General features: G+C 43.3%; 1 protein-coding gene across 1 annotated transcript in view; it reads left to right on the top strand.

The window, feature by feature from the left end:
* COL6A5 (collagen type VI alpha 5 chain) overlaps positions 1-16,265 on the top strand; it is a 94,498-nt gene that overhangs the window by 33,176 nt on the left and 45,057 nt on the right. The window contains exons 17-27 of the mRNA XM_039242234.1: positions 1,553-1,615; positions 3,759-3,824; positions 4,283-4,336; positions 8,127-8,162; positions 8,670-8,732; positions 10,153-10,215; positions 11,252-11,314; positions 12,919-12,981; positions 14,370-14,420; positions 14,551-14,586; positions 16,174-16,236. Of these exons, the coding sequence (XP_039098165.1) occupies positions 1,553-1,615; positions 3,759-3,824; positions 4,283-4,336; positions 8,127-8,162; positions 8,670-8,732; positions 10,153-10,215; positions 11,252-11,314; positions 12,919-12,981; positions 14,370-14,420; positions 14,551-14,586; positions 16,174-16,236 (621 nt within the window). The remainder of the gene's footprint in view (positions 1-1,552; positions 1,616-3,758; positions 3,825-4,282; positions 4,337-8,126; positions 8,163-8,669; positions 8,733-10,152; positions 10,216-11,251; positions 11,315-12,918; positions 12,982-14,369; positions 14,421-14,550; positions 14,587-16,173; positions 16,237-16,265) is intronic.

Below are 16,265 nucleotides of genomic sequence, written 5' to 3'. Positions count from 1 at the left end.
GAATTATTTTGGTGACCTTGGTGTAGTAAATCACAGTGAAACTATTTTTATCTTAAATTCATTTCAATACTTATTAATCTGTGCCAGTTGGTTCCAAACAGCTCTGCTTTTATGTTCTGACCCACTTATTTATGCAGTATGCCTTGAATACCTGTCCTGTGCCAAGCACTGAGTCATATGCTGCAGAGATGAACCACACTGCCCTTGTCCTCAAGGATCCTTAGGCGTAGAAAGATGGACATATTAATTGCTACTAACAGTGCAGGGTTTGACTGAGGCCATGTCGTAGGCAACTACAGGGGAGCCCAGAGAAGGGCACCTAACTCAGCCCTAATTCAAGTGGAGAGAGAGTTCAGAAGGTCTTTCTGGAGGAGATGATTTGTGAGCTGAAGATGATAGGAATTAGCCAGACATGGAGGAAGGCCATTCTAGACAGAGGGAACATCAAAGACACGAGGCTCACTGCAAGTTGAGCTTTGGAGTAGAGGGAGGTGAGGTTTTAATGGTGGTGGGAAGAGATTGGGAAGGCACAGGTGAGCCATGTGGAAGAGTTAAGCTTTTAACCATTAGGCGACTGGGAACCTTTAAAAGGTTTTAAGTATGGGGGCCACTACTGAATTTGCATGTTGCAAATATTACTTGTCAGTGGTGTGGAGAATGTATCAGAAATGACATAGATGAGAGGATCTGGAATATTCAAGGTGAGAAGTGACCTTCAAGTAAAGCAGCATCAGTGAGAACAGACACAAGACATACTAAGGAAATGGCAAGGCCCGAGCTGGAATGCTCACTTTAATGAGTGCAGGCTTTAAGGACTCATTCTAAGAGCTCTGCAAAGCGTGTCTCCCTAAATCCTGCACCCCAGGCGACTTGCTTCTCTCACCCTAGTTCTGGCTCCTGGTCATAAGATCTCTAGATCTAGGTGGCCAGAGAAGCAGGAAATGAGGAGTCATTCAAAATGCCTTGAACGACGCTGGCTTGGGCAAGCTTAGTTGGGAACACTTGAGTTTGAGTTGTCAGCTGGAACATTTCTGTGGAGGTTTCTGGTGGGCAATTTCATTAGAAATGTCAGAAGTTCCTAGACTGGCTGGGATGTCCAATACAACACCCACTAGCAATATAGGACTAGTTAAATTCAAATTAGTGCAAGTGAAAAGTTCTGCTCTTCCGTGGCACTAGCCACATTTCATGTGTTCAATAGCCACAAATGGCTAGATATATTAGCCACATATTAGCCACATATTAGACAACACAGACAGAATATTCCTATTGGTGCAGAAAGTTCTGTGGGACGTTGCTACGCTAGATCGTGAGAGTTTTCCCATGACTCAACTTCACTATAGACAATCCTGACTATAGACAATCTTGACCTTTTAAGACTGAACTGAGTACTGCTTGAGAAGTCTGAGGAAACTGGCTGGGAGAAAGGAACACGGATCATTTTGTCTGATTGACTTTCTTGCCGCCACAACCTTTCTTGACATTTTAACACCATTCTGAAACCCTCCTACAAGCCAACTCAGAAGCTCATTTTATTTATTTTTTTTTTTAGGGCAGCCCAGGTTCGAGAGGCCCGCCTGGAGGACACGGGGAGAAGGGCTTCCCAGGAGATCCTGTAAGTTATGAGGATCTAGTTGGCTCTGAATTCTGTCTCCTTTCCCTTGTGTCTCCCACTAACCTCTCGGCAGAGGCTTGTCTTGGGAGTGGGGGCAGTAGGTATTGGGAAAAATCTGTCCACGTCTGATCTTGGCTGATTAGATTGAAAATTTCGGTGCACCCGGCTGGCTCAGTTGGTTGAGCATCTGACTTTGGCTCAGGTCACGATCTCACGGTTTGTGAGTTTGAGCCCCGCATTGGCTTCCCTGCTGCCGGCCTCTCAGCACAACGCCCACTTCGGATCCTCTGTCCTCCTCTGTCTCTGCTCCTCCCCCACTTGTGCTCTCTCTTCAAAAGATAAATAAAACTTAAAAAGAATTTGGAGCTGGGAACGCGGGGTTACCTCTTAATCATCCTTATTGTTATGTTGAGACTTCCCAAGTCCTTTTGGGAGAGACATTTCCATGGTTTTGTTTATCGGGCTTCTAATCTTACAGATTCCCTATCTGCAGACTCAGTTGCAAGGGAATCTTATTACGCCTCCATGCCCATCCTCCCTCCCCCCCACATCCATTAGTCCTCAGTTTTTGTCAACATTCAAGAGTCTCTCATGGTTTGCCTCTCTCCCTTTCCCCCACCATTTCCGCCCTTCTTCTCCCCCTTGTTCCTCCGTCAAGTTCCTCCTAATCCTCCTATACGTGCAAACATATGATATTTGTCCTTCTCTGCCTGACTTATTTCGCTCAGCATAACACCCTCAAGGTCCATCCATGTTGCTACACATGGCCAGATTTCATTGTTTCTCATTGCCATGTAGTATTCCATGGTATAGATAAACCACATCTTCTTGATCCATTCGTCCTCTGATGGACACTTAGGCTCTTTCCATGTTTTGGCTATTGTGGAGAGTGCTGCTATGAACATTGGGGTACATGTGCTCCTATGCTTCAGCATTTCTGTATCCCTTGGGTAAATTCCTAGCAGTGCTATTGCTGGGTCATAGGGGAGTTCTATTGTTAGTTTCCTTAGGAACCTCCACACTGTTTTCCAGAGGGGCTGTACCAGTTTACATTCTCACCAACAGTGTAGGAGGGTGCCCGTTTCTCCACATCCTCGTCAGCATCTAGAGTTCTCTGATTTGCTCATTTTAGCCACTCTGACTGGCATGAGGTGGTATCTCAGTGTGGTTTTGATTTGTATTTCCCTGATGAGGAGGGATGCTGAGCATCGTTTCATGTGTCTGTTGGCCATCTGGATGTCCTCTTTGGAGAAGTGTCTGTTCATATCTGCCCATTTCTTCACTGGGTTGTTTGTTTTTCGGGTGTGGAGTTTGGTGAGTTCCTTATAGATTCTGGATATTAACCCTTTATCTGATATGTCATTTGAAACTATCTTTTCCCATTCCGTTGGTTGCCTATTAGTTTTCTGGGTTGTTTCCTTGGCTGTGCAGAAGCTTTTAATCTTGATGAGGTCCCAACAGTTTATTTTTGCTCTTGATTCCCTTGCTTTTGGGGATGTGTCAAGTAAGAAGTTGCTGCGGTTGAGGTCCAGGAGGTTGTTTCCGGGTTTCCCCTCTAGGGTGTTGATAGTTTCTTGTCTCACGTTCAGGTCCTTTATGCATTTTGAGTTTATTTTTGTGCATGGTGTGAGAAAATGATCTAGTTTCATTCTTCTGCATGTTGCTGTCCAGTTCTCCCAACACCATCTGTTAAAGAGGCTGTCTTTTTTCCATTGGATATTCTTTCCTGCTTTGTCAAAGATCAGTTGCCTGTATACTTTTGGGTCCATTTCTATTTCTCAATTCTGTTCCATTGGTCTATGTGTCTGTTTTTGTGCCAATACCATACTGTCTTGATGATGACAGCTTTGTAGTAGAGGCTAAAGTCTGGGATGGTGATACCTCCCGTTTTGGTTTTATTTTTCAGTATTACTTTGGCTTCAGCAAGCACTCTGATCACTTCATTGATCACCAAACCCTCTTCAAACTTGGGGAAATATTTTTTTTTCAGAAACTGATGAATTTCAAATATGGAGAATTTTCTCTCACCCCTCCTCACTTAACCCCAATTAGCTCAATACTTGAACATTGTACTGTTGTATTTGAAAAAAAAAAAAAAGCTGATATCCCTTGGTTCTGAAATACTTTTTAAATCTTCCTCTAGGGTAATCCAGGACGAAACAGTAACATCAAAGGACAAAAGGGTTCCAAAGGAGAACAAGGAAGACAAGTAATTGGTTCTATTTTATGTACATAGAACCTCTAGACTTATTTATATATATATATGAATGATTAATTCTGTTACTGAATGGAGGCTTTCATGAAGTCTTAATTAATTATTTAATAAAATATGTAACCCTTCTATAATTGAATAATACTCCTGAGTTCACATTTAAAAGAGCATTATTTTTTGAAAACAAGACACATCTGTACCAAGTTATATGTTTATAGCTAAAATTATTAAGTTTCTGGCAGGTGATATTATTATATGGGGAAACGGATTGTTAGCAGCGCATGTTGCCATACCATTTTCCTCTTTAACGGATACATACCCAATAGTGTTAAAATGCAGGAGATTCTAGCATGACAGATTTGCTCTGCTGTTTTAATAGTGCATGAGGTTTTTATGCTGATGTAATCAGTCAGAATATATTGCCTTAAGACCTTGGGGAACAATTGTATTTCTAGGGTAGAACTGGACCGACAGGGATTCCAGGTGATCCTAATTCCAGAGGAAGATGGGTAAGTTTTTCCTTGAACATTTATTTCCTCTCCTCATCATTTGAAGATGTCATAAAGGTTTTCACAGTATTTGCCACTGCAGAGTTGGCCGGTCCAGGGCTGATACATTGGCACTATTGTCATTTGGGGCTAGGTGATGTGAGGGGCTGTCAGGTACATTCCAGGATGTCTAAGAGCACCCTTGTTCTTTACCCACTAGATGTCAGTAGCACTCACTCCCCTCAAGTTGTGGCAGGAAAAACATCTGCAGATTTTGCCAAACGTGTGGGATGAGGGGGAGTGGGGAGAGAGGGCAGGGGGCAAAATTGCTCTTAGTTGAGAACCTCGGTGACAGTCTGCCTTCCTCTTTCCACCTTCCAGAGGCTTTTGAAAGTCTTTGGAGAGAGACAGCGCCTTTACCATGAAAGTCCTCCTTGGGTAGCTTAGCATCTTGGAGCTTCTATAAGAATGTGAATTGGGTAAACTCATTCTCTTTATCTTCCTATGACACCAATGGGAAAGAAGAATCACAGATACATTTTCTTGAATGAACCCAAACACTGGTGACTAGGGACAAGCCTGTGGCACCCTTGAGAGCCTAGGGCAACTTGATAGCATCCCCTGTGATATCAGGCCTAAAACAGGAATACTGGATTTCCCCTTCTTTTTGTGGAACATCCAAGAAACCATTTTCCTTTTTGTGGACTACTGAAATGGGAGATGGTATTTATAATGTGTTAGAAACCCTTTTATCATGCACTCAGAATGGATATCATAAAAAGACAATAATGCACAGCCTCCTAAATTTGACGCTGCGTGTTGTTCAATCGAGAACTGAAAATACTTGGCTTCCTTTTCTATCACACACTTGGAGTCTTCTCATCCCTCTGAAGGCCATGGCTGATTGTCTTTTTCTCTGAGCTAGATAGTGGAGAAATGTGTTGTAATCCCTCTTGCCTTTGTTTATCTTGAATCTTAGTTCTTTTTTTTTTAATTTTTATTTATTTCTAGGAGAGAGAGAGAGACAGCGTGAGCAGGGGAGGGTCAGAGAGAGAGGGAGTCACAGACTCTGAAACAGGCTCCAGGCTCTGAGCTGGCAGTCAGTCTTGAATCTTAGTTCTTAAGGGATAGGAGCTACAGTCAGTTGGCTTAGGCTTCCTGGTGCTTCTGGTAAAAATTCTCTGGGACTTTGCCCTGATCTCCACACAAAAGAATCAAAATTAACCAGAGGAATCCAGGGAGCAGCAACATATACTACATGCAATAAATTTTAAAAAATTTTTAGTATTTATTTATATTTGAGAGACAGAGCACAGCAGGGGAGGGGCAGACACACACACACACACACACACACACACACACACACAGAATCTGAAGCAGGCTCCAGGCTCTAAGCTGTCAGCACAGAGCCTGACGCGGGGCTCAAACCCACAAGCTGTGAGATCATGACCTGAGCTAAAGTCAGATGCTTAACTGGCTGAGCCACCCAGGTGCCCCTACATGCAATAAATTTTAAAGATAAATGTGTATTTTTCTTGGCTTAAGAGAAAATACTCTTAGTTTGCAATAGCTTTATAACTGTCCCCCTCAATCAAACACTTTTGAAAAGATATGCTAAGGATGGGGCTGGGGATTACTACTTGGACAAACCAGCCAGTGACTCTAAGTCACTTCAGAGACAGGAGGCTTTCAGCCCCCATCTCCCATCTTCACCCATTTTCCTGCCCAGCTCCTCCTTTGTAACCTCTCTTCTCCTGAACTGAACAAGGGTGAATAAACCTCTTCCCCTACTTTTCCAGTGGAGGCCAGAATTCTCTATGAGGGTCAGAGGATCTTAAGTAGATAACAGATTCTAGGAACACAAGCAAACCTAAGACATGGCCTCCTGTGGGACAGAATTCCAACTTATGCAAGTTGATTGTACCAGCTGTTGCTACGACAGGGGCTTGATGTACTGAGAACCAGAGCACAAAAAGCGACATTCCAGGTCCCTTGTTTTTGGCCTCTCACACACAAATGTTTATATGGGCACCTGGTGGCTCAGACAGTTGAGCGTCAGACTTCGGCTCGGGTCATGATCTCAGTGTGTGAGTTGGAGCCCCAGGTGGGGCTTGCTGCTGTCAGTGCAGAGCCCACTTCAGATCCTCTGTCTCCCTGTCTCTCTGCCCCTGCCCAACTTGTGCTCTCTCTCATAAATAAACATTTAAAAAACACACAAATGCTTCCAAATAATAGTATTTATACTTCTGTAGCATTTATTTTACGCCAGGTCCTTATCAAATCACCCTTAAACATCAACTCATTAAATCCTCATAACAAGCCTATAGGTAGATACTATTATTGTATCCATTTTACAGATGAGAATAACAAGGACCCTTGGAACACTTGCCTAGGATCAGGATAGGTAGCAAGTGGCAGAAGTGGGGTTTGAACCTGGACTGTACCACACCAGAGTCTGGAGTCCTGACCCCCTGACTAAGGCTTACTGTGCCATTGCTCTATGCCACACAAGCTTTAAAGGGCAGCCTTGAGCTCAAGAATGCCTGACTTCTATAGACACATCCCTAACCATTGTGCAGTATTGTTTGTATGTAGGACAAAAACTCTTTTACCCTTTTAATGAAATTATGACATCACTGGGTGATAGTGGCCTCAACCTTTGTTTGCTGTTTCTTCCCTGCTTTCATGTCAGAAGCTCTGTTAGTCACATCAAGGTACAAAGAGCTCATAGTTACAATGGGTAACTTCTCCCAAAGGGCATTTGCATTTTGAAAGCAGAGTACCTGAATCAAGGGGGCAGAACAAATTCTAATCATTAGCCAACCTGGTTGCGGTGATACTTGGTCAAGTAGTTCATTCTAAGGAAATTTGGAAGGTAGGCAGTTGGAAGAAAATCGATTCTGAAATAATTTCCATGGCTGCCTTTCTGAATGCATGAATAGAATTTTTTTTAAGTATTTGTCTTGTACCTGAAAGGATCATAGTCATTTATCACAATACAAAGTAGATTGATGATCGAGATGTTCCCTAGCTCTCTCGGAGGGGCAGGGGGGAGGGAGACATGAGGGTATAGATTTTCTTGTGGCTGTGTAGGGAAAAAGAAGTTAAAATCTGAACACCCGCCTTGTACACTCTCTGGAGACAGTGTGGCAAAGGCAGCCACTAGGTGGGGAGCCTGAGCTGGTGACAAGGAAATCACCTCTGGTTAAGTGCAGACAGATTTCAGGCTTCAGAGATCAGTCCCTTTCTCAGGTGAACATGGCCGGCAGCCAGGCCACTGGACCACCACATGGTTGAGCAGACCCCATCGGCCATTTCCTTCTTTTAGAATTCCATGGAAACAAACCTCAGTAGGCCCATGTGTGAAGCACTGAACCTAACAATTTTTACTCTCCTCTAAGTTACATTCAGGGCCTAGGACAGAGAGACAGACAGGACACAGCTTGTTCTCACGTAGGAAGCCTCTGATTAGCAGACAGTAGACAGTACTCTGTGGAATTTGCTGAAGAGGGAGGAATAGAAGACAGGTTCTTCAGAATGATTTGATTCTCCAAACAACCTCCTGAATAATTGTCAGACTGGAGCTGGATCTGTAATGACTTTCAGATTGGCTTTCAGTCAATCCCCCAAATGTTAGTCCATAATGAAGTGCCCAGTGTGAAAACGCTTGTCTTTGGAAAGTGCCTCGGGGAAGCCATTTCTGTGAGCTACTCATTTCTTATGTCTGTCAGGGAATGAAACTGTCTGGTTTGCCTCTAAGAACCCTCCACTTGGATACATACACACTAACGCTTTGCCTTTTCTGTTCCAGGGAAGGGAAGGCCAAAGGGGGCCCCCAGGTGCCTCGGTAAGTACACTTTACTTCCTGCCCTGCGAGGTCATTGGTTGCCAGGAGAGTCCTCTTGCAGATGGCACTGGGAATGAATGAGAATGTGAGGATAATGTTACAGGAGGTGTAGAGCAATAGACACGGCCCCACCCCTGGAGGGGAAACAGAAGTGTCCATCATTCAGCTGCCAGGAACTGGACAGGCCTGACCTAGGGCAGAGCCATCTTCACAGACACCTCATAGATAAGAGGACCTGTGCGATCCCAAATGTTATGTATTTGACTGCTTTTCACTAGCACTAGGAATCAACTGGATGGGAGTGAAACTCTTCACTAGAGTAAGAAACAATCTTGTGTTCATTTTTAGTATGGAAATGAATAAAGTCCTAGGTACGGTAAGGGGTGAGCCAAGGTTCAGTCAAAATATTGCCCACGTACTATGTATTACAGCACTAGATAGTCTAAAGAGAACATCTCTATGGAAACTATGTGGAGACAGTATTAACACTGACAACTTGTTCATCAGGGGGAGCCAGGAAATCCTGGACTTCCAGGCACCCAGGGAGCTGACGGATTACAAGGCCCACAGGTGTGTTGAAGTATTTCATAAATATCGATAAATAATGCTGAGTTATTCCAATGGGAAGCCAGTGGGTAGTTCTGTATAAAAATAACTGAGAAATGCTTAATCTGCTGCTGCCCTCCTCCGTGGTCCATGCTTCTGGAATGTTACATTTCCCATCATGGGGGAGTGATTTTGCTTCATCACACCTGCTCCTGTTTTGCAGCTTATGAAGAGAGGACATGGATGCTCTGTGCTCACCTAGTAGTGTATCAGCTTGTTGGTAATAAAGACCTTACTATTATTAGTAATCAACTAATTACCATTAATTGGTAATAATTACTAGTTAGTAATCAGTAGGTTCCTGAGCCCTATCTTTTGCTTTCCAGAGAGTGTTCAAGGCAGGAGTTGATTCAGACACGAGCCATTCTTTCTTGATCATATCATTACTGATATGGGCATTGGAGTCAGGACACCTCTGTCTCTCTTTCATGTTGGAAAGGTGCTGGGTTCATCCCTTGGGAATGGGTTTGTAACTCATGGGTATTTAGTTACCTTATGGAGCCCGCTTTAAGCCAGAGCTTGTCTGGAAGGTGTGCATAGACCTAAGACCCTCTCAAGAGTTCATTTTCCTTTTAGGAAGTTTCAGATCCTAACACTAAGGTAGCATTTGGCATTCCCTTGAGGGAACCCTGCCAGGGTCCCTGAATCAAGCCACCAGCTAGCAAACCCTATGGATTGAATCACCATGTGACAGCCCAGATCCATCTCCCCTTTGGAGGGAGAAGGGTGACATTCACTCAGCTACTCCAGGGTCCCTTTGATACTCAGGCCGCCAGCCAAGGCTGGTCCCGTGCGTGCAACCACCGTGTGCACTGGGCAGCAAGGGCCAGTGTACAGCTGGTGCCTTGGTAGTGGGAAACATTACCAGCGCCGCCAGTTTTTTCTTCTGTGCAAGAGATCTATACGAGAACCTTGCGTCTGATGGTAATATGGGAGGAAATATGCTTAAGTTCCTCTGAGAGGGCTTCTGCTGCTAAAATGTCCTTTTGTGCTAACTTGAAACAACTTTGCTTTCCATTTTACACATTGATGATGAGCCCTCTGGCCTAGGTAACCTGCCCCAGCAAAGGAATCCATCTGACCGTTGTTTACATCTTAGTTCCTTCTTATAAGGGTTTTGTTTCTCCCTTTAGTTTCCTTTTGATTTCCCCTATCAGAGGAGGATGAAGGTCTTAGACCCAGGCAGGGATGCCTTAGTGAGATCTGTACCACTGAGTCTGGGCCTCTACTCCATTCCTTTTGTAAGATATGCTTAACCTCACAGTTACAAGGTGACTTGTAGTGTTGGACCAGGGCTTTCCTGTGGACATGTTTCAAAAGCATTAAGGAAGAAAGTACGTCTTCTTGGCTTCATGTAATTATGTTTGTCTCGTTACCACAATAGGGAGTAAATGGAATTCCTGGCAGCAAAGGAGAGAAGGGAAGTCAAGGGCACAAAGGACCTCAGGTGAGTGACTCAGCAACATTGGAGTCAATGGCCTCCAATGAGACCCTTTTCTCCTACTTCAAAAACATCTTCATATTTAGTTTATTTTATATTATCTGCATTTGGGGTATTTTATTTTTCAATTAACTTGGGACACATTTGAGACAAAAAGAATCGGGAGCAAATTTTAGCACAGCCCCAATTCCTTGCATATCATGTAAGCCCTCCTCTCACCCCTTCACTGGGGTTTTACTGGGAGAGCACAGACGCATCACATCAGCCTGAAGAAAGAATTTGGAAGAGTCCAGATCTTGCCGACTTGTGAGCATTCCCAAACCTGGTATGCTCCGCTGGTTTTTCTAACTTTTAAAAATGTATCTGTGCCACATGTATCTCCACCGACTGTAGATATTTGAAACGGACTCTACAAAGATCCCTCGCCATCCAAACTGATTTGATTCCTCAGTTCACCCTCTGAATCTATTTGGTCTCTGGGTTTCTGACCGTGAGTAATACGAGTGGGGATGGTGAGGGATTCCTATGAAAAATGTCCTGATTCTGTTCAGTTCTTCAGCTCCGACAGCGAGAATTCAGAAGGAATACCTATGTTTGCCTCATTATCATGCTGGCATGTTTGTGGAAGACACTTGTGCCCACTTTCAGATCGGGACTGAAGCACATTCTGTTTTAGATGCACGCGTGGTGCAACCTTCACGAGTGGCAATGTCTCGTTCTCACAAAATCAGTCCATTCCAGCCAATTTGCCGCATATAGAAATAACACGTGTCATGTCAAGCACACTCTTTCTGTTTCTCACGAAGGCCCCGGGCAGACTAGTGGTGTCCCTGCAGATGAAGATTTGTGGTCCTCTAAACAGGACTCTTACCTGAGCCACCTACTTTCAGCAAACATGTCTCTCTCCCCTGGGTGGCTGGGTCTCTTGTTAAGCAGGTATCAAGGAGCTGTTGGAAAGGACATGAAGAAAAGCAAAACTAATCTAATGGGCTTTCCAGGAATTGCTGCAATGCTGCCTTACATGTCTCCTATTTTCGTTCAGGGCTTTCCTGGGCCGATGGGAGCTAAAGGGAATGTTGGAAATCCTGGACCTTCAGGAAAAAAAGTAAGTGTCATCTCCTACAGATTTCAAATCTGAGAAAAAAGTACTTCCCTTCTTTTCCTGATTTCCATATTAATTCCTCACATAAGCCAGGCACCATCAGCCATCCACCTCCTTTCTGCAGTTACATTCTTTTGCTTCCATTGAGCAAAAAATTTCTAAATGCTTGTCTCTTCCTGACACTGCCCTGTTTCACAAGAAGACACACTGTGATCTCAGCCATCGTGAGATCTGAAAACCATCTTCAGCCATCTGAAAACTCTCTTCAAGTCCCCGACTTCCTGCAGGCATGAATGTACGCAGGTGGCAGAGTCCCCAGAAGAGGGAAGGGGGGGCTGTCCAGACTCAAATCTGCTGGTGCACAGTTCTCTAATTCACTCTACTGTGTCTGAAGCAGCTCTGTCAGGGACTGTCAGACAGCAGACCGTTGGCCTCTTGAGAATCCCACTCCCTGCAGAAAACGTTTGAGTGGCTTCCTCCTCCACAGCCAGCTTCCTCAGACTGGCAACTATGCGGTCACACAGGAGGTTGGGGGTGGGGGAGGCACTTAAAAAGGCCCCATGCTTGGTTTAATGTCTTGCTGCCACCATCTTGCAAGTCTTAGTATTTGAGGACGGGACCTATGCTTTCATTGTACCCTGAGCCCCACAAATTAGGCAGCCAGTCTTAATTTCCCTGTAGCTCTTAGGAAAACCTCTAGACTTTAAAGGAGCTTAGAAGGCTCTCTGACCCTGTTTAATTCTGAGGCTTCAGAGCTCTTTTCCCTCCCACGTGCCTGCCCCAGGCTTCTCAACAATGCCTTCCCTCTACCCCGACCATCCTCACCCCTCCTGTGATCCTTCCTGCTCACACAGCTCCGCCCTCAAGCCTTGCACCCCTGCTCCTGTGCTTCAGGCAGCCTCTTCCCTAGCCCTCCAAATCCAATTTAGTTACTTATTTAAAAAAATTTTTAATGTTTATTTATTTTTGAGAGAGAGAGACAGAGCATGCGTTGGGGAAGGGCAGAGAGAGAGGGAGACACAGAATCCGAAGCAGGCTCCAGGCTCTGAGCTGTCAGCACAGAGCCCTACACGGGGCTTGAACTCATAAACTGTGAGATCATGACCTGAGCCGAACTCTGATGCTTAACCAAGCCACTCAGGTGCCCCTTATCAAGCCCAATTTAGATTCCCCTCCCCTTCACTGGAGTAGCATCCTGAGTTTATAATTTTCTGTCTGTCTAATTGTCCCTCTTTCCAACCAGACTGTTTTTGGTGAGGCAGGACCACATCTATCATATTCAGCAGTTCATTTTGCAGGATGATTACTTGTTGGATGGGCAAACATACCAGCCAATGAATCGACTTTCCCTGGAGTAAATTTTCTATCCTTCGCCTTCCCCTTCAGTCCTTCTAGAACACCAGGAAAGCAGTGCTTGTGCCCAGCCTTGGGCTGTGCTGATGTTTTCTGCTTACCTTTGGGAAGATCATTACTGGTTTCCTACACCCCATGCCCTGGCTGAGCACTGAACCCTCACAGAGAGCTTTGAGATTTCCCATCTCAATCTCCTCTAGTGGGAGCCAGTTTGGATTTTACTGACCTGAAGGTCTTTTTGTCTCACTCACTAGGGAGAAAGTGGAATTCTTGGAGATCCAGGGCCAGTAGGCCCGCCTGGACAGCGAGGAAAACAGGTATGACCTTTCAGGACCCTTATCTTTTCGCGGCTCCAAGTGCTTAGTTCTGAGGGCAAGATAAGGGGACTGAGGCCATCAGCCTAAGTACCTTGAGTGTTGAAGGTATTTTAGGACCTCCTAGGAAGATGCAGCTCTCATTCTAGAGCTAGTCTGTCTGTTAAAACAAGAGAAAACAGCAAGAGGGGAAGGGGGCATGCAGAGAGGCTACTGGGTAACATTTCAGTATTTCCACAGCCAGGATGGCCATATCAATAGATGGCCATTGAAAAACAGCACTACCCGTTTCTCTCCCTGTCTTGCAAAACTCGAGGACAGCAACAAGAAGGGGACAGAGCCAAGACATGAGCCACCTGTTCTAGTGGCTCTGGCTGTACCAAGGCCTCTGTGCATGGAGTGGCCAATGCCATTATTTCTGTTCAAAAATAATGTTTATTATAAATGGTTGTGTATACATATTGTAGCAAATTTACCAAGCTTAGAAGACAGGAAGAGGGAAAGAAAAATTACCCATAGTCTCACTATTTTGAAATATTTATTATTAACATCCTGGAGATACAAAAAAAAAATGACTGTTTTCCTCTCTTAACAGTGTGTCATGAGCATTTCCATAGCATTACATTTCGCTCTAAATATTATTTTCAGTAGCTTCAAAATAGTCTACTGAATGTATGTACCTTAGTTCATTTGACCAATCTCTTGCTGTTGAATACTTAATTTGTTTTTATTTTTTTACTGTCATAAATAGCACAGCAAAGAGCATTCTTGTATCTAACTGGATTTTTAGACAAAATCATATTTTCTATGTAGAAATTTCAAGAAGTAGCATGACTGGTTCAAAGTACATGCACCTCTTTTGCCAAGTGCCCTTAGGAGGAATACTTAGGAGTATTCAATGATCTATGCACTCATGTGTTACATAGGAAAATGCTCACCTCAGGGCATCCGCACCAACAGTGGGTTTGTCACTTTCCTTTTTTCATCTATACCAATTTCATTAACAAAAAATAATTTTTCATTACCATTTCAAATTGCATTTCTTTGACTACTGGTGAGGATGACATTTTTCCATTTGTCTTTGGGGAATTCCTCACCCATGTTCTTTGAACCAGCTCCTAATTTTCCATGCAAGTAATTGCCACTGACTCCATTAGTCTTGATTGACCATCCCTCTGCCTCCTGCGATGTTTGCAGAGAGGAGCTGGCCAAAGTACCAAGGCACATCCCAGCAAGTGAGGAAAACCCAACAATGTGCATGTCCCCAGAGTTCAAGGTCACTGATAAGGGTGCCTCTACATGGAAGTGCCCAGTGCTTCACTCCTGACACCAGTATAGATTACAATTAAGTTTCACTTTTGAGAAATTAAAATGAACTGGTATGTCCACAGGGAGATTACGGCATCCCAGGCTATGGCCAAATGGGACGAAAAGGAGTAAAGGTAAATATGGAAAATTGTTGTTTTAATTATTTCTTTAATTGATGAAACAAGCCTAAAGAATAGAAGAAGAAACAATCATACTGCAGAAGTGCTATGTTGACTTATTTATGTTCTCTGCTGCAAATTGTAGGGCCCAAGAGGATTCCCTGGAGATATGGGGCAAAAGGTACTGTGCACGGGTCCTTCTTTTGAAATTACCATGATCTTAACTTTTACTTGAGAATTGAGGTTAAAAAAAAAAAAAAAAGGAAGCAGGGCAGTTGTTTTTCCAGGACTTCATGAATAAAGGACCATACTTAACTACTATGAATGAATCTTCAAGTTGGAAAAGACAGTCCTGTCCTTTGTTTCCTGAAGGTGCTGGTCTTGAAACTCCACCTCCATATCTCCTCCAGTTTACTCCTCTTGTCCTCTGGCTTTCTCGCCTTGGCAATCTCGTTCAAAACCCTTGGCTCCAGTTGCTGTTTGTTCTTTATTATTGTGGCCTTCACTTCCCTTCCCCGGAAAGATGACAACATTCTCCTCATTGGTCTCCATTATCACCTTCTTACTGCTTCGGTTAATCCCAAACACTGCTATCAACTTGATGTTTTCCACAGTAACCTACTTATGTTCCTCTCCTGATGAAACGTTTTCCAGAATTCCTGATTGCCTCGCAGATTGAAAAATCCATCTCCATGCTCTCCAACTAGACATACCCTTATATTTCAGGCAGAGTAGCTCCAATTATATCCGTTTTTATGCACTGGAGTTCTGTAATAAGATTCCTCCCCCTATTTCTTTAAGCATCCTTTCCAGAAGTGTCTTCCAATGCTTGGTGCCCAAATTAAAATGCAAAATATGGATTAAAAAAAATTGAATGTCTAAGCAAATCAAATCAACTACAGGAAAACAGCCAATTTTAGAACCCTTTTTAAAGTGCTTTCAGGGGCGCCTGGGTGGCTCAGTCGGTTAAGCATCCGACTTCAGCTCAGGTCATGATCTCACAGTCTGTGGGTTTGAGCCCCGCATCAGGCTCTGTGCTGACAGTTCAGAGCCTGGAGCCTGCTTCAGATTGTGTCTCCATCTCTCTGCCCCTCCCCTGCTCACTCTCTGTCTCTCTCAAAATAAAGACATTAAAAAAATTAAAAACTAAAAATGCATTTTTTAAAAAGTGCTTTTAATTGCTGAATTACCAGAAGAGATTCTTTCCTTAGGTTAGAGAATGGTTCAAGAAGGAACTGTTAGGACAAGTGTTCTCATTGTAAAAGACCAATTTTCTAATTTACTGATAAAGGGAGAAAATTAGCATATTTCAATTTAGGGATAAATGTGAAATTAAAGGTTTTTTTGATAAATAGGTGCTAAAATTCATTTCCCACCAAATTCAGAGTAAATTTTTTTTTAACCTTCAGCTTTTTCAGAAGTGATTTATGAATTTAGGAAGTAATTAATTGTTTAGTATTTTCTGTGGTTAATACTCCATATGTTTTTCCTGATTTTCAAGCATTCTTTCTTTAGATATTTTTAGTAACTGATTGGGTAGCCATTGCATTGATATTTATGCATAAATATTTGTATTAGAAAATTAAGAATAGTTTGAGGGAATATTTAAATGTATCAGTGACTTTGTTCCAAGTGACAGAAGATGACATTTAATGTTTAATTCATAGCATAGTCATAAGATCAATTAGGTTTTAAATATGAGAGAATTATTTCTCTTATTTCATAGCAAATATTTGAATATCTTGATTTCTTATATTTGAATCTTTAGGGTGATGCTGGCAATCCCGGACTTCCTGGTGGTCCTGGACGCAAAGGATTTAAGGGATTAACGGTAAGTGGCCCATAATTCCAGAAATAATA

This window comes from Hyaena hyaena, unplaced genomic scaffold (assembly GCF_003009895.1).
Source record: "Hyaena hyaena isolate Hyena2069 unplaced genomic scaffold, ASM300989v1 scaffold_210, whole genome shotgun sequence".
NCBI classification, from domain to species: Eukaryota; Metazoa; Chordata; class Mammalia; order Carnivora; family Hyaenidae; genus Hyaena; species Hyaena hyaena.
The sequence above is the reverse complement of the archived record's forward strand: the minus strand, read 5'-3'. Positions and strand labels throughout refer to the sequence as shown.